This window comes from Lissotriton helveticus, chromosome 3_1 (genome assembly GCF_964261635.1).
Source record: "Lissotriton helveticus chromosome 3_1, aLisHel1.1, whole genome shotgun sequence".
In the NCBI taxonomy this organism is placed as follows: Eukaryota; Metazoa; Chordata; class Amphibia; order Caudata; family Salamandridae; genus Lissotriton; species Lissotriton helveticus.
The window spans coordinates 1,827,415,681-1,827,439,897 of record NC_136061.1 but is presented as its reverse complement, the minus strand read 5'-3'; the positions used below and the strand labels follow the sequence as shown (position 1 = coordinate 1,827,439,897).

At 40.9% G+C, this 24,217-nt stretch overlaps 1 protein-coding gene across 1 annotated transcript in view; it reads right to left on the bottom strand.

Annotated features, from left to right (window-relative positions):
- Window positions 1–5,227: 5,227 nt before the first annotated feature.
- The window catches only part of CTSD (cathepsin D), a 66,026-nt gene continuing 47,036 nt past the window's right edge, over window positions 5,228–24,217 (bottom strand). Inside the window, exons 5-9 of the mRNA XM_078682755.1 lie at window positions 18,700–18,899; window positions 16,379–16,501; window positions 15,576–15,720; window positions 10,732–10,830; window positions 5,228–6,557 (exon numbers count right to left, since the gene is read on the bottom strand). Of these exons, the coding sequence (XP_078538881.1) occupies window positions 6,390–6,557; window positions 10,732–10,830; window positions 15,576–15,720; window positions 16,379–16,501; window positions 18,700–18,899 (735 nt within the window). The 3' untranslated portion in view covers window positions 5,228–6,389. The remainder of the gene's footprint in view (window positions 6,558–10,731; window positions 10,831–15,575; window positions 15,721–16,378; window positions 16,502–18,699; window positions 18,900–24,217) is intronic.

Here is a 24,217-nt window from a genome sequence, read left to right as displayed (position 1 = left end):
TCACCAGGGAAGTCTGCTGCTGGTATTCAAAGTGCATGTTTCAGTCTGCAAGTTAGAATTTTTTAATGAAATAGAAGAGGATTTGAGAAGTCAAAATGTGCCCTAATTTTTCTTTCTGCAGCACTAATCATAATTAGGGCTCACGGTTTTATGGTATTTATTTCTTTGCCATTTCCATCTGTTTTTATCCATATATATTTTTTGGGCATTTTATCTATATTTATCCATGTTTATTTTTCCCACAAGTACAAGACGACGCTGCAGCTAGTATTTTTCCACATTTATTTAAATTTACAATGCACACATGCACTCGTTTGTTTTTGGTCAACAAAAGACAATCATCTAAAAAGGTTGCCATTCGCAGAATGCCCCAAATACGACTAAACGTGCTATCAAAAGCCATTTGTCTCATGGCCTTGCAGTTTCTGTCATCGGCATAGAGTGCCACATCCTCTCCCACACTGAACACCATACTGCCCCACTGAGAGAACCTCACACTGCCTTCAGATACAACCCAATTTTGCCTCACTATAAACACCTGGAAGCAACTCAATTCAAATTATGCGCTAGACAAGAGTAATATGCTGCCTGAATAAGCATATCTGTCTGAGCCCAACACAGCTTTCTAAACGGCATGTTATCGTTTTTGAACTGGGAAAAATTTCGGGATTTTCCATACCCTAACTGACACAGATTGCACAGTGAGGGTGGCTTGCACGTTACTGTTTCCTTAGAATTCCATAGTTATTAATATTTTTGTTTTTGCCATTGTCAGCTTGAGATCCTGACCGCAATTATGGCCTGACACACAGGGGCAATGGATGCACTAAGATAAAAAAAAGAAACCCCATTTTAACAGTACAGGTTTGACTGAACTCTGTTCACAGTAGAGTATAAATCAGCACCAGGGGTGGGCTTCTAAACACAAACTTTAAGCCCCTCCATCTGTTATTTGCTTACTTTTTACAAAAGATTTGAGACCCCTTTAAGACAAGTGTTTGTGGATTGTCCTAATTATTGAAGGGTTAACGCATGATCCAGAAATAATTTTTCATGGAGTGTGTTTTTCATTTAATAATTTAACATATATGATACAAAGCTGGAACCCAGTAAAAATTTTAGTTGATCATAACAGTTTTTTGAAAAACGTCAGTTTTGTTGAAATGAATGATGGAATTGATGCAGACCCGCAGCATTTCAGTAAATAGCATATAGAATCAGGCAGTTGGACTGCTGTGCCAGGTAAGATATTGTCAGAGCGAAGATAATTTTCATCAACTTCATGTTTTTGAAAACATCTGCTTCCTGATAGATGGATGAGCTCAGCTTTATCGAAGTCAACAAAGAAGTGATGGTCGAATACAATGTATTAATTATTATGAAAAAGGGACACACCATTCGATAATGTATCCCGTAGGCCAGAGTTCATGTCCCACTCTGCGCAGTTTAGTTTCTACCTTGTGTAGATAAGGGTGTGGAATGGTAACAGAAGGGCACCTGTATATGAAAACTGTACAGCCAGAGGAGTTATGCTGACACAGTTTACAGAGTTCACTTTCTCCACTTGAACTTTGCCCTACTTGGCAGGCGTGCAGCTCCAGAGCCGAAGCTAAGGTAGCACCGAGGGACAAGCTTGACCTTATAGACGCAGCTGGACCGTTTCGCAATACCTCCCCCCTATGTTGTGTGTGTCAGCCCAGGCAGAGACGGGTTCCCGGGCACACACACAGTTTTTGAGCTGCCAGCCTCACCGGAGTACTTCACAGGTCTTTAAAAGACCATTCGCTTGCTAACGAGGCTTTGTTATGAATACTGATTTACTGACAGAGTAAATCGCCTCGCAATCACCATACCATCCTGTTTGCAACTCTCTGCTGGAGCACAGCCGTGCCACAAAATGTGCTAGTATTTACCCATTTTTACATATAAATACAGACAAAAGGAAAACTTGTTTTCCGTCTGTATTTATATGTAAAAATCCGTTTAAACGGAAAACCGGGAGCCCTAATCATAATTTATATGGCAAAATGAAGCCCCTCATTTTATTCCTTTGCAAATTAAATGTTTAAGTGTTACCACCTTATTCCAATCAAGATGGCTTAAGGTGTTCCATACTTTTGTCATAAGTAAGACTGTTAGCGCTCTAGTTGTTCTTTAGAACACTGGGACATTCTCTCATTGGGCTATACTTGGGCTACATCTGCATGATATTTGTGCTACATTTGGTCTATTTTGTCTCTGCAGCCATCTTGGAAAACTTGTTATGAAGTTTCCTAATTTTCCCATTCACTACAGTCTCCTCAGCAGGAAATACTTTCAGTTTTTTACTTTGGTTCCATCAAGAAGGCATTCAGATGTGTCATACATTTGCCATAAATTCTGAATATTAGCACTCTAGTTGCTCATTAGATCACTGTAGTAAAGCTACTGCTCACCAGGGAAGTCTGCTGCTGGTATTGTGGTATTGAAAGTACATGTTTCAGTCTGCATATCAGAATTTTTTTTATGAAATAGAAGAGGATTTGAGAAGTCACTCAAAATGTGCCCTAATTTTTCTTTCTGCAGCACTATTCATACTTTCTATGGCAAAATGAATATATATATATATATATCCCAACGTAACTTTTGGCAAAACCATAAGCCTCTTTCTACGGCGGGCAGCACGGCCGGGACGCCACTCCCCAGTATGCGTATAAGTATGTATATATATATATATATATCCCAACGTAACTTTTGGCAAAACCATAAGCCTCTTTCTACGGCGGGCAGCACGGCCGGGACGCCACTCCCCAGTATTCCAACAACAATCCAGTCTATTGAGAAATAAAACTCATTGGTGCCGTGGCCTCGATGCAAACAGACAGTGTTTATTTACAGCAAGGGGTGCCCAACACGTTTTGCAGTTAACCTCACTGCTTGTTCACGGGTAAGTTGCACAAGTGCAGTACAAGTGTGTAGGTGGCTCTGTGTGGGTGGCTTGTGTGTGTGTGGGTGGCGCTGTGAATGACTGTGGGGGTGGCTCTGTATGTGTGTGTGGGTGGCTTTGTGTGTGTGGGTGGCTTTGTGTGGGTGCAAATGCAATAGGTCTCGCATTTGCCAGAGATTAAGCTATTGGCATTGTAAATGACAATGCCATTTATTTATATGTTTTAAAAACAAAAACATAAATAAAAATAATGTCATGAGCAATGCCAATAGCTCTAACTTTAACAATGCAGAGACCATTGCATTGTAAATGCTTGTTTATATTTGGCCTGGACTTACCCAGCTATGCATACATTCTGAATGAGTGTGGTGGCTCGGGTAGGACAGTAGAGCAGGTTTCCTTTAATGCGGACCCTGCTGTTTGCCTGTTGGGTGATATTTTAGGCAGAAAGGTTAAAAAATGGCGTTTAAGTTTGTGCATTTATTGCTGCTACCGGCTAGACAGAGGGTGGCAATCAACTAGATGGGTCAGGTGTGACCCAATGTGGAGCGTTGGGTGGCAGATGTGGCTGAATGGGCAGTGGCAGAGGAAGTACATGTGAAGCAGTGTAGGCGCGATAAGGTGGGGGATGATTTGGGGTTGTGGACAAAACTCCTGGCTTTTTTCATGGACAGACCCTGGGGGATCTCGAATGTAATACTCGACCAATGAAGAGGACTATGCCGCGACAGATGGTGACTAATTACGTTTCTGTGCCTTGTTAAATGTCCAGAGGCTGACTGGTATTTTGTTATTTTAATCGTATATTCATGAGGAGCTCGATCTAGGTATAATGCTACAGTTCAGATTTGCCTATGTTGAATCGGCTGATCCTCTCTGCGAAATGGTTGATGAGGGTTATTGTTGATATATCTGTTTTTGTTATTTCGGACGAAATCAATAAAGAATGTCTTAAAAAACAAATAAAGCCTGAAAGCTCTACAATGGAGGAATTGCCTTTATTTGTGACATCATGAATGACAGGTTCCAGCTGCCCTCACCCTAGTTTTTGGCTGCCTGTTGGAAGAAGATTTTTCCATGAACTGCCTTTCCTGCTTAATTGTAACTGGCTCCTCAGCTCTTAAATATGATGTAGTAAAACGAACCTTAAGTGTATATGCTTGATAACAATGTAAAGCTATGTAAAACAGCAAATACATTAAAAAAATAATAATTGTTTTAGTAAGGAATGCTAATATTAAACATATGAAATGGCTTAAGCTATTGAGCACTGACAATTCCTGAATTTGTTTTATTTCAGGGAATGAAGGAAATGCACAAAATGTGAGGTGGTCGACATGCAATAATTTGTTTTCACGAGGGATGGAGGCCCTTGTGACAAGCCGAAAATACAGCAAGGAATGAAATTAATATTAGCCATTTAAAATCTGATCGGTCTTGTTTACATATTGAAAAGGTGACTGTTTGACTTGTGAGAAACTGAGGGTAAGCTGTTAGGAGGAAAGTTGCACTTTCTCCCTTGAGTATGAAGTAATATTCATACAAATTTCTAAATATGTTCAATATTACACATTTCAAAAATATTTGCTGCAGTGAACATTTGGAAGTTCTGCGAGATAATTCCTTGAAAACATTTAATGTAACTCAGGGAGTAGTACCATAAGTAACCTGTGAGTGCTGGTGCAAGGGAGACAGTAGACACATGGACATGGGCTGTTACCTAGCCTGGGATAAAAGGCAGCAGATGAAACTTCGAGACAGCTCTTGAGTATGCAAAGCAATTTGCCTCTAGTCACACCAGCCCTAAAAATAACAGTGCTCAGTAGTCTTTAGCAGCCAGGGACCTGAATCAAAGAACAGCATCTTATTCATTTGAACTGAAATCCAATTCATTTTTTCTTATTAACTCATGGTTATAGGTAAACAGAATGTAATTTGTAATAGGGCTGACTTCCAGGGAGATCAGTTAATAGCCTTGGGAATGACAATCTCTGATCTCAGTTTAAGACCATAAGCAAAGGTACCAGCTAGGCGTTGATGGCTAGCATTCTCAAATCTAGCATTTACTTCTTCACGGCTGAGTGACACAGTGCAAAGGATGAATAGAGAAGACATAGGCCCCAAGATGTCCCGCTGATGTCCTAAATACCTCCATGGGAATTTGGATGGCTTGGATCCAGTTTCAGATCAATGCTTGGAGATGGGGGTGTGGGACAGACCTTATGAGAGCACACGTATTCGTATTCTCAGGTTTAACATGGTTTCACACTCAAACCAAGGAAATAATATAAAAGACCTTAATATTTTCAGCACATCTTTAAAGTTGCTTTATTCATAGTTTCATTTTTCCTCAGCGTGTTAGTAACAACAGTAAAACAAAAGAACATTCACTTTCTTATAAGTGCAGAGATTACCACAGGCTGATTGTCCCAAGGGAACACAGGCAGATCTGGATTTCCAAGCAGGTTTGTTCCTCTGAAATGTGTGACTGGGCAGTCGGAGTCACAACAGGCATGTCCGACATGCAATTATGTCCCAGCTCTAATATTCTTTTAAAAGACACTGGCCTGAGATTTGATCGGTACCTCCCAATCTCTATCTGCTTTTTAGAGACAACATTTTGGTAAAATCATCACTCTGGTGCAATATTGTGGGGGCAGAGCCTAGAGGCATCTCCTTATGCGTGATAAGGCTACTGTTCTCACCTCAATGCAGTATTTTGAGAGCAGTATTAGGGGCAAATGTGGAAGGAAGGGCTTTGCTTACATACCATTAAAAAAAGTCAATATTTCTACTAGGGTTCACAAATCTGTGTTTTTCCTCACACAGTGCACATTTACCCTTCAAAAAAAAGATATTTCTTCAAATTGTTTTTTTTTTTTTTTTAATCAAAGGCAAACCTCTACTTCATAGTATGACAATTTGTACAAATTACTGAATCTGCACAGTAATTAATCAATGTGTGCAGTCATAATCTTATCACACAAATGCCACCATGTGTGGGAGGAAAGGTAGAGACTCCTTGGTTCTTGGAGCCACTTTATGAATTCAGAGGTTATAAGTCATTGAGGTTTGTTTCGGCCAGGGAAGAATTTCAGCATAGCGCTGGGTGGTTTGGTATATTTCATCAGTAGAAAATTCTTCCTTTTAGGTCTAGTCTAGAAACTTGTTAAAAGCATCCATTTTTTTTTTAATGTGCCAATATTCAATTAATCAAACAAACTATTTTCCACACTTTTACAAGACCAATGTTTCAGCATCTATTCCATGGCCTGGTCAGAGCCAGGTGACAGACTGTGGATCTTAACTAATCGTCCAAGGAAGCGCAAAACAACCCATCAATCTTAAGAAAATATTAGGAAGTCAAAAAGCGCAGCCACTCCTAATTTCGAAAAATTTTAAAAACCTATTTGGGATTGGTGTGGTAGTGATTTGGTCATGTGAATGGGTGTAGACCCGCCGCTTATAAAGATTGGGCCTTAGCAAAGCCCACACGGTCATTGTCGCGGTCGAAAACGGTGTAGTACTCGCCAATGAAGACATCACCCAGGATCCAGAGTGGTCCGGCAGGCGGGGGAACGTCCAAACCCATGAAGCCGCTCAGACAGATGGTTTGCCCTGCTTGAGATACCTAATCAGGGATGAGGGTGGGTGGGGAGAATGAAAAAAAGAGAAAACATTTTAAATATAGCAGCAGAGAGAGTATGACTAGGCACAGATTACTCCAGCTTCCAAGGTCCATGGGAAGGTAGCTCATGCAGTTCAGATTTTTACCTTTGCAATCTGGGACATATAAGATCAGAGCTATAGTGGGAGAAGCAGAACTACAAGTCACAGAATACAAAGCTAAAACCTAGATTAGATGAGACTTCGTGTGTGGACGTGGCCATCTTGAGAGCTCCGTGAGGGCTAAAGGTAAACTACTGAACTATTCACTCATGACATTCCCCAGAATCAGACGATGTCAGGGCAGGTGCTTGGTTTATGCCTACAAATTGATGGGTCCCCATAAAGAACTTACCTTGCCCAAAGACCATTTGTGTAGAAGACAAGCATCCATTACTGCTACTACTGTTCAATGGGAATGAAACTACACTACTGCAGCTCACGTTGTCCCAAGTGTGAAGGGATATATGTGGAGTAATGGTTTTCTAAGAAGGATTATGTATCTCAAATAAAATCGAACACTCACAGAAGAGTAAGGAAAGTGATTTACAAAGGATCTATGGTTGGTTGATTCGTATATTTAAGATTTGTTGGCTATCTAAGGATGTCATTTACAGCTGCAATATTAGATTGGGAAACATGTACATGTGACTCTAACAATGAGGTTCAGGGAACAACAAAGGTGTTAACTAATACTCTAAGTGCAAGTCACCCATCCTAGACCTTACAGGCCGGTAGGTCTTACTGGCAAAAACAGTATTTTTTCAAGATGAAATTACAAGAACTGTGCAGCTCTCTGCCTCTCTCTCACACAGCCAGTCCTCGTTAAAACAGATGTCGCCCATGGGCAACAACCGGATATATTTGGATGTCAGCACAGCGATGCACTGAGATGTGCTGGCACAGCAGATTCCTCCGTTTCATACATACAATTCAAAACATAGGGGAGAGAGAGTTCATTAGTATGAGAACAGAGTCTTTCTAGTTCGAATTTACAGAGAGCAGCATTTACTTCAAGAAGCATCATGGCGCCAGCAAAGACTTAAACATCCAAGTTCAACCACTTAAGAGGCACAAAAACGAGACCATGAAACCTTAGTTCTCAGTAATTAGGGTAAACTAGTATCCAGTTTGGCTAAGCATGTATTCATTTTACACAAGTGTTCTGCCTGAGTTTGGAGTGCTATCTTACATTAGCATTTATGTGTTTTCGATCTACACCTTGCATGTGAAATATCACTAGAGTGCCAGAATTTAATTCTCCATTATTTCCTAATGAAATGATTTTTTCCCTATGTGCAGGAAACACAACTTTTTTAGTTGAAAAGGTAGAAACATTATTTACGACAACTATGCACCTCACATTTGTTCTAGTAAGGGAAAGAAGCAGAAACTGGCATCCCACTTGCCCTGACGAATGTCCCTGACCGATAATGGCACTAGAGAGGGCAGAAACAGGTTTGCCTAATACGAATGGATTGATCATTATACCTATATACCACCCTGTTGTGTTTTAGCCGTATCCGAAGTACTGAATAATAAAGGTATACCTCTGGGTCTACCTCAAGTTATTTTTAGATGATCTGGATAACTTCCTGTGCAGTATACTTTTATTAAGAACTCCCAAGTAATTAAGTTGAGTTGAGAATCATCTTACCAGGGTAGGTTAAGGTAGACAATGATGAAGCATGCCACAATAAGTGGGTGAGGCTCCCACATTCATTCTAATTGGCACTCAGAGGGTGAATATACCCCATTGGTGACCACAAATAGGGTTAGTGCTTGCTAAAGATTGGCTGGGTGCCAAGTTAATCACTAGACCATCACATTGTTATGTGATTGTTACAAAAAAGGAAAGGGGACTAACTCAAAAACGTGGTCTCCAACAACTTTGAAAAATAGAAGTATCTATGTATCCTATGCAGATGAGAGTTCATTTCCCATCTTGGGGACCACATCTTAGAGACCTTTCACCATGAAACAAAAAACCAGAGTTGGGGGGAGGGGAGTTCTAGAAAAGGTGCATCCCGTAAATCTATTTTCAGACAGTATTTGGTGATATTGTAAAAGAGGATGTACCTCATGCAAAGTACTGTGGGCTTTGTCTGGTGGTTCTTAAGTGGCCAAACCTTTAAATCGCTCCTGCTGCTTTCCTCACTGCAAAATTCTGAATTCAAGTGTCTCCAGAGTGGTTCCTGTCAGGCCATTATAAATACAGTAAAAGTAATCAGTCAGAGACACTCCACTGATTTGTCCTCAAAGAGGCTTCATCTATCATTACACCCAATTAATTGACCTTAAATGCTGGTACTGGAGAAGGGTCCAATGTGGCAGCCCACATGCAATCTTGCCAGCAATGTTTATTTATGCCCAACAGCAACATCTGGGTTTGCTTTTTTTAGCTTCAAAAGGGTTTTGGTCATCGATTTTTGAATAAAAGATGTAGTCTCCAGCGCTGGAAAGGGAGTCTGGCACATTCTGGTCATGTCCAATGATTAACCGGTGTATCATCAACATAGCGGAATGCAGAGTACCCAAATGATTTAAATAATGGAGACAGGATTCAAGTATATACAAAAAGGCATCTGGGACAATGAAGAGCCCTGGAGGACTTCACACTGAACTATACATCTACGATTGAAATGCTGGTATGGTAACATACCTCCTGAAAGGATGAGAACCAGTTACAGTCTCTACAATTCCAATTTCCTCAAGCCTCATCTTCAGAGAGGGACAATTCTCTGTAATGGATGCAGTAGACAGCCAATTAAATAATGACTACTACTTCTTTTAACTACACGGTTTCCCAGTTCGCCTCATGCTATATCTCGAGTGCCATTCCTGGGGGAAAGCCAAGGTGCCAGGGATCGAGTCAGATGTCCTTTTAGACCGGTCGAGAGCTTTATAGCAAAAATTATTTCAGAGACCTTGTCAAAAGTGAAGTAGGTCGGTGATAGTTTTCTGCTACTAAGAAGTTCAGACACTAGTGAGCAAGGAAGTAGCCATCCCCATTTTCTAATGTGCGGAGACAGACAGGTGCAGAGAGACGATGTTAAAGATCTTGACAAGTCAATAAAGAACCAGGATGAAGTAGCAGTAAAGAAGTACCAGACATATATAATCTGATAAGTCAGGATTTCACCAGTGCACGTTATATCTCTTTTTTAAATTAGTAAATTATGCACGTGAGAATTTTAAAGGCAATAGAGTCACCGGAACTAGTGTCTGAGAGTTGCTAATCTCTTTATAGAGGTATAGCATTATATATTTTTATTAATTAAAAAAACAATAAAGAAATAGAGACACAACCAACTCATCAAATTATTCCTTAACTTGCTTTGCCCGGTAGCATGGATGAAAGAAAGTTTTTAAAACACAAAAAACTGGTCAACAGTTATACTATAGAAATACAGTTCAAGATACTCAATCTTGTTTTAGGAATAAACCTTTCTGGAAACCTATATTTGTTCAATACACCATGCCCACTCTAGACTGTGCCATGTGCATTCTTCAGGGAGTCTTTGTTCTTGTTCTATAGCCTCATTATACCAGGCATTAGGAGGCTTCTTTACATTAACTTGCCCTACTTTTAATGGAGTTCTATAGACCCGATTGAGGCCAATGAAGGGAAAAAGGACCAGACGTCTACCTAGAAAGTCCTGAGTGTCCTGAAGATAGGTTATTCTGTTGCAATTATTTAACACCTGTGTGTGCATTTATGTAGGTATGTCCTTGTCCAACTGTAGACTGACATAATGTGTGCAGAAGAAGTTCACAATGCTGCTGCTTGTGCGGTGACCTTTCTGAGCTGGAGGGCGGCTTGTGTGGCCCCCGACAGTGTTTTAGCATCTCCATCTACGATGAACAATTGCAGTATTATTGACCCTGCTGTATGACTTGTGTGCATTAGGAGAACATGCCACGTTGCTTGTCATGATGCAAGAGTGTGTTATCCCTCAGGGCAGACTGCTATACTGCTGCTCATGCTGTACCTTACTAAAGTGCTCAACAGCCTGTGCCGTGGCAAATTTCACTACTGACATCTTAATAGCTTCTTATTGAGAACAGCGAGTTAACCAGAGTAACTGTCAGCAAACGTACAAAGGGTTAAAAAAGAAAGAGAACCAGTTTAGATTTACCTTAAGCACATACTGATCTCCGGTGACTGCATAGGGCTTGCCTCCAAGGATAAAAGTGATGACAGGCAGGGAAGCAACTTTACCACAAGGAATCATGTACTGCAGGGAATAACATAAATAAACACCATAAGTGATGGTTTGCTTACTTTTTCTAATTAGACCAATTAGGGTAAGTTTGAAGGACTTTGAGTGTTTTACTAAGCACAGGAACCCGCATAAACAATTATATACACAAGTTCAAATTTGTATTCAATGAGAAAGCAACACAAATAAGACTTCAGTTTTAAAAAAACCTAGGCTCTCAACACTGGATGAGCCATACACCAAGTAAGTGAGTAACATTTTTGATGCTGCATTCATATTTCATCTACATCCACTAAGGATGCAACACTTAAAGTACATTTATTCTCATTTTGGTTGCTTGGATCCCTTGACATATGGCCATTAGACAAGGTTTCCAACACTGTGCCTCATATAAACCAACTAAACATATGCAAAGCTAGAGATGCTGCGGCAAATGTTTAAGACGTCGCAGGCTTCTGGGTCTGATCTACTTGGATAGATGCTACCACACAACTTCTAGAACCAGCAGATGTCAGCAGGGGCACATTGTTAGACACGGACCTAAGGCAGGAGACCCAACAAGAGCCCCTTGGACTAAGATCCCAGGATTAACAACTGAGACAAGCCCAGAGAAAGAAGAGGTTAATGAAAGGATACAAGGGCAAAAAGACCGACCAGTCCCCTAAGGTAAATGAACTTTGAGACCACTAGGGCTAATAGATCCAGGATTGGTGGCAGAGGTGTGAGATCTTCTCAGCCAAAGTACTGGGGCTGGAGATTCATGAATTGACAGAGGGAACCTCTTAGACCCAGAAGCAAAACACTGGTGGGGGAACTCCATGGGGGAACATGTCTTCAAAGAGCTCAGAATGATAAGATCATGAAATGACATCTGAAGCAGAGGATCCCAAGGGACACGTCTCAGTCTCAGCTACGAGGCAGATGTGTCAAAGGATGCTATGACTGACTGATCTCTAAAGAGGACTGTGCCTAAACTAGAGTGTTACACAACAGCCTTACCAAAACCTAGAGTTGGGCTTCTTCATAGACAGGTTGTTGTACAGGCCGCTACCATCAGTGGAGCCATTTGCAATGTTCCTCTCTCTGGAAGCTAGGCTGGCAGCAGAGATGACTAAAGGAGTATCTGTTCTTAAACTTCCAGGGGAAGAGGAGGGGGAGGCTAAGGAGGGTGACACAAATACAGGTCTACTGGATGAACTGGTGCAGACCACATCATTTCACCCTGAAGTATTCATTAACTATACATCCAAAGTTAGGAAATTAAGAATATATAGACAAATGACAGATAGGAAGGGAAAGATAAAAGTAAAAATCAATTTATGTGTGATGGTATGTCGATTCAATCCAAACTAGTGGTTCAAGTTTTTCTTGACTCATCTTACAGCTATTTTCACATTCTTTTTCACCAGGTTTAAAGAAACGAAAGTATTACTTACTCTCATTATTTTGAAAAGAGTGTTTTCGGCATCAACCATGGAGAAGTCTAGAGGACACATGAAGTTGCTGGCCTGAAGCCCACAACAAATACCTTTCCATTTTCTACTATCAGTTCCAGAAGCAATCTCATAAACATTATAAACCGAAAATCTGCTTGCACTAGTTTAAAGAAAATGAAAAACACTAAAAGTTGGACAACAGTACATTAATATATATGATTTAGTTTAGTGAAGTAGAAAACATTAAAGGACAGATCAAATGATTTTACATGCACGGTATGCAAGGACTATATATTTAACACTGGTCGACACCAGGGGCGCTACATTTATATTGGGTTTTGCTTTTATCTCTCTAGCGGTCTCACTGCTTTGTGGATAGGCACACAACACAAAAGTCATCGAGTGTAGATAAGTGGTGCTGCTTAACAGAGCGCCGGGCCTTTGCTCTACTTTTAGTTTTCTAATTCCAAGTATTGGAGAGCATGAGGGCTGACCCCAAACTCCTGCACACAGTCTCCATTTACGGGAGAGCTCCTGCAATTAAAAGCAATTTAGAATGGTACACCAGATTACGGATTTACTGTTTTCACTCCTGTGATTAATGCTCGTTTCAGGGAACAGGCTAGAGGGACACAGCCATCTTGTCCAAAGACATGCACTGCAAAGACGTTGACTGCGGAATGAAAGTTGCAATGTCAAGGGAGATGCAGGGAAGTTCTCTGCGAGTCTGTGTACAGTGATGCTCCGCAGACAGGCAATAGGCAGAATGGTAACTTGAAACTGTCAATAAATGTAGCTTGATAATAGGGGCAGTTATTAGATATTATACTGGTTAAGAATTAATGGGCGTAGAGTGCTCCACGTTGCCCACCTGCACCAGGAACTCCAAGACAGACTTACCTTCTAATACAGATGGTAAAATAATGTTCCAAAGGGCTTTAGAGAGAGTGTAACATTGAATCTGACAATTAAGCAAACTGGAAGGACAAAAACATGGTTGCAAGTTGCATAATTAGGGAATTCTAGAGTTGCGGGCATATTTTATTTTTTTAAGCGCAAAACTTGCCCTAAATTGCTCGACAAACAGTTTCAACGTTACTACAATGTAAAATATATCATCACAAGAAGCAGGACAAAAATCCCCATGTCCACTTCTTGACAGAGCCACTTCCGCCCTGACCACACCAAACCTAACAGAGCCTAGTTGGGAAAGATCAGCACAAAAAGGTAACTGGCTGATTTGTTTGACACCTATTCCATTCCAACCAATAGTTTGTATGCAATGGCTAGAAAAATCAAACGCAATTTATAAATAAAATGAGTATTTTTTGCACTCAATCTTGTGTGTTATACACACACAAATGCACACAGGCAACTTTTAACAAATAAAAATAGCCTATCCACCCATAGCAGAAAAAGTTAGTGAATTTTCAAAAGACTCCTAACTTGCGCAGTGAATGAGGAATTTGAATGCAGTGTGTTGGAAAAATCAATTTGCTGGAAGGGTTACTTAAAGCGAAATAAGTTCTAATGGCGGAGTACAAAATTCTGAACCTCGAGGGCTGGATTGAAACTTATGAATCTAAATCGGATTAGCGTGTAATCATGGGCACCTGATTTCAGACCTATGCCTCAGTTCCATTTACAAGCAAAATAAATTAAGTGTCTCTTCAGGCAAATCAATTTGCAGAAGTCTATAGATGAAAATGTGCGCACTCATATTGTAGCAATGCATAGCTTCGAGCTTCCTCAGCTTGCAGAATGTTGGTCTCCTTAAAAGGCCTCCCGATGCTCTACTGGTAAATCGGTGAGCAGGGTCTTGCTATAGTACAAGAAAGCTGCAGTCAATGGATTTCAATGAAATGCAATGGACCTGTGTGAAAGGAGGCGCTCACTGATATATACCAAATTCACTTCATATTGTCCACCCTTCTACACTTGCAAATCCTCAAACCATGAAACTGAACCTACTGTAGGCAGTGCCATTACACAAAGGGCTTAAATTACCCTCCAAAATATTTAGAAGTGTATGGATGTCCCTAAAATTACAAGGTGTTCCTTAGAAGCCAAAGGCATGATAGCCCAAGTGTTTTAATAAATACCCTTTTAATGACAGCAGAGTCATAGCCTATTGCCAGGGCTTTGGCTCTTAGATATTAGGGAGAGTCTTGAAGGCAGTCAATGCATCAGCGACAACCACGCAGAGAGGAGCACCTGGCAACCTGGGTATCCACAGTCACCCTCACAGCAGCTAGACAAGAGCAAGTCTCAACTACGGACTATCACAAGAGGTAGGCAGAGTTAGGCAGCACAACGCACATGCAGCACGGCTGAATAAAGCCTTTGTGGTCCACGCTGAACCCCTGTAGTCGGGCTGGCTAAAGTAGCAGACACAAGACCCATGTCTAGTGTGTGGAGTTACTGACTACACAATACCAAGGAGGGTGGGAGGAGCAGCCTGCCCAGTCCAAGTTGTGGAAGAGGTGCAAAGCCTTGGGTACTCAAGTCATCATTGCCAATCCAGTGTGACCAGATACTCACGAAGGAACGACACAGGCCACCTACAACAGCAGCAATCCAGGCTAGCAACAAAAGCTTCATCAAGGTAGATTTTCATGTTGCCTGCCTAGTACAGCAGGGCCCGGCCCAGAGCCACCCAATTCTGTACAAAATTCCCTAGCAGGACAGAAGGCAGAAAAACCTAGAAATAACTGCAAGGTGGTGACTAAAGGACACAAGCAAGCTAGTATTCTAGAACATTTCAAAAAGCGGCTCGGAATTTATTTATTTTATTTGCGGAGTTTTATATAGCGCTGTCTAGACCCGGAGGTATCAGATCGCTTTACATGAGGATCAGCGTGTTACAAGTTACAAAAATTACGACAGTTACTAGAACACAGTTAAACATGGGAAAAACAAACCGTGATACACAGTAAAACATAATTTGTAAAAAGTTGATTCTCTTAACAGTGGTATCACTGCATCAGATTCTCCCTGTATTTGAGTCACACTCAGGTTACTTATACGTTGATTCTTTTAACAGTGGTGTCACTGCATCAGATTCTCCCTGTATTTGAGTCACACTCAGGTTACTTATACGTGGATTCTTTTAACAGTGGTGTCACTGCATCAGATTCTCCCTGTATTTGAGTCACGCTCAGGTTACATATATGCAAGTGGAAGATCTTTTCAGTCACAGACAACTCATTTAGGCCCCCCGACTGCCTCAAGCTTATAACACTAGTAGCAGCTTTCAATTTTCAAGAATCCCAATCGACCTCTCGTATTTGCCTCACACCGACTAGGCACAATATGCACACTCACCTCACCATGAATCAGAGGTATTGCTCCAATTGCCTTCTGTAAAGCGGTCACCTCCTCAGAGGGTCCCACAATAAGTGAGGTACCGGTGTCCACTATGGCCTCACATCCACCCTTGCAGATGGTCAATTGGTCCCCAACGTTCATCCTACACAAAGCACAGAATGAGAAATTAAAGACGTGAAGTGAGTCCTCAAAGTAGAGCCCCTTTCAGTTCAAAATGTGCTGCATGCTAACAAGACATGTGCACCACAAGAAAACCTACGGCTCACAAAGGAAATACCAACAACAGTGTGATGATCCTGGATCATTTATCCAGGGACAAGCACAGGCATGACCCAGGATGGCAGCACCTCACATTATTCTAACATAAAAGCTGCACAATATTCCTCTTCTCTGCTAAGACCCTCTCTTTACTGGTTCTTCTGGAGCTCTACTGTGGAGAGCCAGTGTCTGCAGCCGCCTTCAAGGAGCCCTTCTATACATCTTCCTTAGTGAGCAGTTTGAGTTTCACAAAATCCCTGCGATGGCTCAAACTTCCAATGAGTGGGATTCTTCCCTTCACTCTCTCCAAGAGACACAATCCATCACAAATTCCCCTGCCCTACTTCAGACTTTTTTGCAAATTAGTCCTTCTACTGTTAACCTACCCTCAAACCCTTATTTTCTCCCATGGTATGACCTCGCACACCTTCTTGGACTACCATCGCCTCTATGCAGCGGGCTACTTGCCATGTTCCAAAGACACCACAACATGGTCTCTCAAAGTCCCTCATTACCATTGCCCGTCCCTTTGTGGTACTCACTGGTCCATGTGGATCTGCCAGTAGGCTTTGCGAGTGACATTATAATAATCAAAATCGCCAGTGTAGTACTTAGGGTCTGTGCCTCCCAAGAGGAGCTCCCCTCCAGGTTGAGTTGTCGGATTCCTAAACAGCAAAAACAAGAGACTTGTTATCACACATGGATTGCAACCTTTCAAAACAAAGACCAGCATCACGTAGAAACCACAACACATCTGAAGAGAGAGAGAGAGAGAGGGGTGTAACTTTACAAGGCTGAACCTGGGAGATGTTTCTAACCAGAGGGGTAACTCTGCTTTCTAAGGATCCTCTTAAGTTTAGCCTCTGTACAACTGGGGAGCTAGTTCTGCAGCCTAGGGCAGTTTGGTGATCTGTGCATCATGAATGCTGGGTCTGCGTGTGACCTACCAGATCAAAACTGTAGTGAAAGCGGTTTTCAACAATCTGAAATACCATTTCAAGACATGTTTGTGGCTCTGCAAAATCAGAGGTAAAGCTCTTCTATGTCAAAATCACTAAGTTGGTCAATGACTCAAGTACGAATGACAGCTCCTAACTGATTGAGCTTCTAACATGGGAGATTTATCAAAAGACCCGAATTGGTGAGAACTTTAAGCGAAGGAATGACTCAATGGTATGTGATTTGATGGCTGTGCAACCAGTGTGAGAGTCTAGCTGCTACCAGTCAATGGAATCTTTATAGCTTTACAGAATGTCTTATTTTCTATTGTATGTGAAATCAGCACTATGTAGGTGGCAACTCTACAGTCTGTACTCAAAGATTTGAATAAATCAAGGAACTAACATGTGAGCGGTTTGCAAGGTATATAAATGTAAATGGACTATGGGTTTCCTAGTGCTAAACATAATTTAAGTGATGCAGGTTGCTCATACTTCTAACAGCCAAACTGACTAAACAGAACACAGTGGTGTGAAATGTATCTGGCGATAAATTATGACAGCAATCTTATTATAGAAGAGCTATAATAATAGTATCTCCGATTACGCCAGGGCTCATACTATTGTAGGGTTTGAATTCTAGCAATTTCCACACTTTGCCACCTTTCTACAGATCTATATACTGGGGCTAGAGGTAGCGTTAAACAATAGATCCAGAGGTAGAAAGAGCTTTTGCGCCTGGGAAAACCTACTAACTTGCTCTACTCCTGCATAGTTAGCTCTTGTTAAAATGCAGTTAATAAATGTTTTCTAGGAGTACAATTTCCTGGCCTATATTTGTAAAGTATTTTGAATTCTTGAAGGCTGTTAATCTTCACAAATGGAAGGGCATATACCACAGGTGCCCTTGTGTTACTTTATTTAAGAATTGGGCCTCTAATTTGCTATTGAGTTAACCAAGACTTCTTGTGCTTATTAAAATTCTGTCTCTCTAGCTATCCATAAATTGACTTCACTGTGAATGACAGCATTCTGTTCATTCACAAGGAACATATCAGCACACAAAGTAGTTTTATTCAGTGCCATGGACTACTGTGGCAAGGTGTGCTTTTCGAGACCAAAACATAGGATTGTTTTTTGCCAATGGTTGATATAATGGTGAGGGCCAGGCAGTTCTCACAAATATAAAAGTTTAAAAATCTTGTTGAAACTGGTTGCACTGATTTTCCATTCTGAAAATTATTTGGGAATATTAGCATGCATCAACACATTTTACTAGATGATGGTTCAAATAAATGGTACCTAACATTTCACAGTAGTTTAACAAAACACTTTTTTGCCTAGTTGCATTTTTTGTGAACATTTAATTTGAACGCAAAAACTCAAACTTGCTTTCAGGCTTCTACAAATACATTCTGGGAGCATTATAAGTAGCCTCATATTGTTAAACTTTACAAACATGTGTACACATTTTTATACTGGGACCACTGTCAGCAGTGCAGTCTGAGCTTACAGCATTTTCTTAAGCGTACTCACCCCAATAATAAAGGTATTGCATTAATGAACCTTAAATACAAGTTAGAACAGCATTAACATATGGATACAAATATTACCTTACTGCAGACAATGCCCTACCCCAATACATCATCAGATACTGCAAACTGGCAGCCAAAGGGTTTGTGCTGCAGGGTTTGGGCATACTTGAACAAAATAAACATGAAAACTTGTTGTCCTTGGCCCCAAACAATACGTCCTGGGAGTCAGGCTATCAGAATTCCATAAACTACATCCCTGATAACAGATCCTTTAATTAGGTCATGTGCTACTGCTTTCTGTGGTCACACTTGAATACAGAAACCAATCATGTTATTTAGATAAGGTAGGGTCGGGTAGAAACTGGCGAGTACTTAAAAGATATTCCTCACCTGTTCAAGTAGAAAGAGAAAACATTTTTTTCCACCAGTTTCTGACACATGATGTTGTCGAAGACAGTGGTCACTCCATCAACAGCGATGCGTGGATACGCCATCCCCAAGATCCCATCAAACTTCGCAGCAATAAAGGCCACACCTGGCTGCTTGATGGCTTCTCCAAAGACCTGATTTTGCACCGGGAGAGCGCCAACCTAAAAAAACATATAACATTGGGGGCAAGTTATACCAGGTATGAATTGCTCACATCTTTATCACTCAATGTTCTTTGGTTTCAGGGCAAATGAGTTTCATTTCTTTCCTAGCAGCCTCAGTAAAAATGTAAGGAATCTACAGAGCTGTTGAGTCTCCTCGCTGCTCCACACATTCAATAAATATATGGATTAAGCATTAAAAAAAAGGATAGAAAAGAAGCACATACATATTTTACTTTGATGAGATATGTTTAACCTGAGAAACGGAGACAAGGGTTGAGCAACAGGATGACGTTTTTTTAGAAAAAGAAGAAAAAAGCCACCACTGAGAGAAACGGTTCACAACCTAAGGCTCAGGAAAGGTCTTCTAGCAGGCACATAATGTGCAAGATAAATTCCCTCAGAAGGCCCCAATGTGATTAATAGAAATGTGAGTTTTCTTATGTGGTCTCAGACTTATTTTTTGTGGAAACATTTATACAGATGGGAGAACAGAAGGGAGTTGGAATCCCCACTGAAGGAGGGGGGCCTGAATAATTTAAATCAGTTACTAAAGACTTCAAATCTGCCTTACATAGTGCAAAATCTAATGTCAATACTTTCTAGATGCAAAACAATAGAGCAATTTAAACAAAAGAAGAACAGAACAACAGAGCTAACAGGCCATATGCTAACTTCCTATTTAACAGATGGAAATAGAGTCTAAGCCGAAGACAAGCAAAATATGGCACTGAAAGCAAATATTTATATTTTACTTTTCCCTGACTTTTACGTATTAACGCACCAAATCTAAAGGCATCAAAAAGGTGCTGCTCAAGTTTCTTTTATTTTAAAGTGCTATCCGTGCTCCTGCGGACGCGTTTTAGCTGCAAGGCAGCCTCTCTCACATACAAAAGGTGCCAAGTTATTTTTTTTATTTAAAAGGCACATCACTTCCTTGTTCATGAAAAGTGACACTCTACCCGTTCTTTTTGGTATCAAATACAGATATGTAGACATCTAAATACTTCTTGCATTTTATATATTATATATAAAATATATATTTTAAAATATACTTCAAATTAATTTGACAATAATTATATACCAGTATACAATTTAAATCAAATTGAAAAGATTTTTTTTCCTCTCCTTTCAAATTGGCTCCTATAATCTTTATACATTATTCTAAATACCTCCAATACCAAAGTTGGTAAAATTCCAATATTGTGATTCAGCCCAAGTGGGCAGTTTATAAAACATAAGTAAATATTTTATTGCTTCCATTGTTCATCAAGTCCTTATTTAATAAATTTGATAGTACTTAAAATTCCACATCTGCATATATAAGCTATTCAATTGTATAAAATACACAATAATAAATAATCTTCATTTACCGACTACTCCCAAGTGGGAAGCCATGAAAAAATAATAACTCTCGTTTTATAAACTGCCCACATGGGCTAAATAACAATGTTGGAATTTTCGGCCCTCTACTGCTGCATAATTCCAGTGGCCCTGGTTATACTTAGGATTTCCAGATGTACCAACTCCTCTGAATTTTCGTCACTAATAACTTTGCCCCTGTTTGACAAATCTCCACAAATCTTTCCAGACCTTTAGCTTTTTCTACATTGAGGGAGGATGGAAATTTGAGGTGATTGGTCAAGGTGGTGCAAAGATAAAAAAGTTGGTCCTAAAATGTGTTTTTCCACCAAAAGCACTTTCCATAGACATTTGTATCTCGCATAGCATGAAAATGGCTGAACGAATTGACATGAAATTTGGCAAGATTAGACATTATGGTTTGCAGATGATCCTTTTGGGTTCTACAGGTAAGCATGGTAAGTATTTTTGAAGGCATTTTAATATCGCGATATCTGTTGCAGTAGTTTCACAAAATATCGTGGTATTTCGCAGAAGTACTGCGGAACATATTGAAGACCGGGCATTATGTGACTGCCTTTACAAAAGTGAGAGGCAGCCAGGTTGTTTTTAGGTACACTGTAGCTGTGTTATGCCTTTTGATGTAAAGAAGTGTTAGGATTGCTACTTCCACTACCTATTAACTCCTTACTAAAGTGGTACTAGGGAGGGAAAGTTAATTATAAGTTTCTATATATTTTTTCAAAAATATAAGGAGTACTGCAGTACTGCCCCAAAGCTACCACTTTACTTAAAATACATTTAAAAATGTTAAACATTTAAAAACACTGTATTTTACAAATATAGTGTACTACAATGATTTTTTAGGTTTTGCCTGGGGCACGGAACTTTAGCTCCGCCCCCAGGAGAAATCTTTAGTTTTCAGTATGGGGGACTGAGAAATCTTTAGTTTTCAGTATGGGGGACTTGAATACGCCCTCTGTTCCATTGGCTAGCTCCATAAATGGAGGCTAGCCATTGGAACAGAGATCTGTCCGTCAAGGCCGGACCAGATTCGGGGGCGTTCCCGCGATTTTTTCGCTCTCCGCCCCTCTGTGCGCTCATCTCGGCGGTGGGCGTGTTTTTTTTTTTTTTTCTGTTATGGCGTGTTTTCTCATTCCGCCGAAGATGGCGCCGGGGCCCGTCGACCACTGTTTCTCCTGCTCAATGCTCAGGTAAGCAGCATGTTTTTATCTCGTTCCCCCCTCCCACTCTCCGTGTGCCCGTTCCGCCCCTGCCCCCCCCTCCCGCTCTCCGTGTGTCCGTTCCCGCCCCTGCCCCCCCTCCCGCTCTCCGTGTGTCCGTTCCCGCACGCCCCCCCGCGTCTCATGTCGTCTGTGCCGTTCCGCCCCCCTCACCCCTCCCGCTGTCCGTGGCTCTTTGTTTTTTTCAACTTCATGTAATTCTGTGCAAAATCACTTCATCTTCTCGTGCCTACCAAAATGAATATGTCCTTGTAATGTAACTGGTACTCATGTCGTCCCTCCTCCCGCTGTCCGTGTCTTTGTTCGCCCCCCCCCTCTTGACTCCCGCTGTCCGTGTCTTTGGTCAGCCCCCCCGACTCCCGCTGTGTGTGTGCCCGTCCCCGCTGCGAGATTTAACCCCCTCTTGACGAGATTTAACCCCCTCTGGGCCGGTCTTCCAGGCGTGGGCGGTCCAGGCTCTCCTATAGTGCACGCCAGGGTCTGATGCGGGGGGGGGGGTCCACAGAGCCAGCTCCTAGAGGCCTCTCCATTAAGAAAATGGGGTAACCCATAAGGTATGGACCTGGGCATTTAATGGTATCAAAACAACAATGGTCCTAGACCTATTAATTATACAGATTGACTTAAATCAATAGTATCAAAAATGTTTTTAGGTAGAGCAAACACAGTCCATCTGCTCTATTGTACTAAAAAAACCTTTTTGTACCACACGAAAACCTAAACCACCAACAAGAGATTACTTTTGATTTATTAACTTATTCATCATCTTTCTTGATATTTTTGTATGTTTTTACAGTTCATATTATACACAGATATTACATTTCATTTCCAAATTGATAAAAACAGAGGTTGCCCAAGAGAAAAATTGTGCAAAGGAGGTGATCAGAAGTGTGAAAGCAAGTAAACGGAAAGGAAACAAATTAAAGAGTGAAGAAACAACTATTCACATCATTTTCAAAGCAATAACAGACTTTCTACTCAGTCATATTGGGACCCTGGCCAACTAATTTTGAGTTTTTTAGAACATTTTTTAAACATTTTTTAAATAGACATATGTCTGAAAATTATTTTGCACTATATACAGTTCATGAGTTGGTCCAAGGGTAATTAGGGATACTGTCGACGTTTCGACTCGTCTTATGCCCAACTGGTGATTTAAACCTTGGGATTGCGAGTCTTCATCAGGACTGGAGAACGAACGTAGGCAACCAAGGGATAATAATAACCCCTTCAACAAAACGAAAAGCAAGAGGAAATGGTCCTGAATTCCAACTTTCCTATTAGTTTTCCTTATTATGTGGATTCCATTGTCACCACATCTCGGTGAGGATTCAAAGATTCATACAGGCACCATGGTAAATTATTACCTTAGAGAATTGGGATTATTCGCAGATTCTAGATAGCTCCAATGGTTGAATCAGGTAGCTTATCTGCGTATTTGCCGTGCTTTAAAGTAGGGGTGCCTATTCCTCGGGTCAAGATTCTATCTGCCGGTGATGGCTGTTACGTGAACGGCGTCCACGTAACAGGCGAGGTTTGACCGGCTGCCATCACCGGCAGATAGAATCTTGACCCGAGGAATAGGCACCCCTACTTTAAAGCACGGCAAATACGCAGATAAGCTACCTGATTCAACCATTGGAGCTATCTAGAATCTGCGAATAATCCCAATTCTCTAAGGTAATAATTTACCATGGTGCCTGTATGAATCTTTGAATCCTCACCGAGATGTGGTGACAATGGAATCCACATAATAAGGAAAACTAATAGGAAAGTTGGAATTCAGGACCATTTCCTCTTGCTTTTCGTTTTGTTGAAGGGGTTATTATTATCCCTTGGTTGCCTACGTTCGTTCTCCAGTCCTGATGAAGACTCGCAATCCCAAGGTTTAAATCACCAGTTGGGCATAAGACGAGTCGAAACGTCGACAGTATCCCTAATTACCCTTGGACCAACTCATGAACTGTATATAGTGCAAAATAATTTTCAGACATATGTCTATTTAAAAAATGTTTAAAAAATGTTCTAAAAAACTCAAAATTAGTTGGCCAGGGTCCCAATATGACTGAGTAGAAAGTCTGTTATTGCTTTGAAAATAATGTGAATAGTTGTTTCTTCACTCTTTAATTTGTTTCCTTTCCGTTTACTTGCTTTCACACTTCTGATCACCTCCTTTGCACAATTTTTCTCTTGGGCAACCTCTGTTTTTATCAATTTGGAAATGAAATGTAATATCTGTGTATAATATGAACTGTAAAAACATACAAAAATATCAAGAAAGATGATGAATAAGTTAATAAATCAAAAGTAATCTCTTGTTGGTGGTTTAGGTTTTCGTGTGGTACAAAAAGGTTTTTTTAGTACAATAGAGCAGATGGACTGTGTTTGCTCTACCTAAAAACATTTTTGATACTATTGATTTAAGTCAATCTGTATAATTAATAGGTCTAGGACCATTGTTGTTTTGATACCTAGAGGCCTCTCAGCCCGCTCTGGGCGCTGGATCTGAAGCCCGGTCTCGGGACCCCTGCCCCCGCACAGCAGCCTCGTGTCAGCGCCATCCTTCCCTTCATAGCTCCTCGCGGGGTGACCAGCCTTTCCATCCCCAGGCGCTACATTCCGTAAACACAGGAGCGGGATATATGGCTCCCTGAAGACCACCTTTGCGCGCTCCTGTCACGCCCCCCGTCCCCTAATACCAGGGTACGGGGG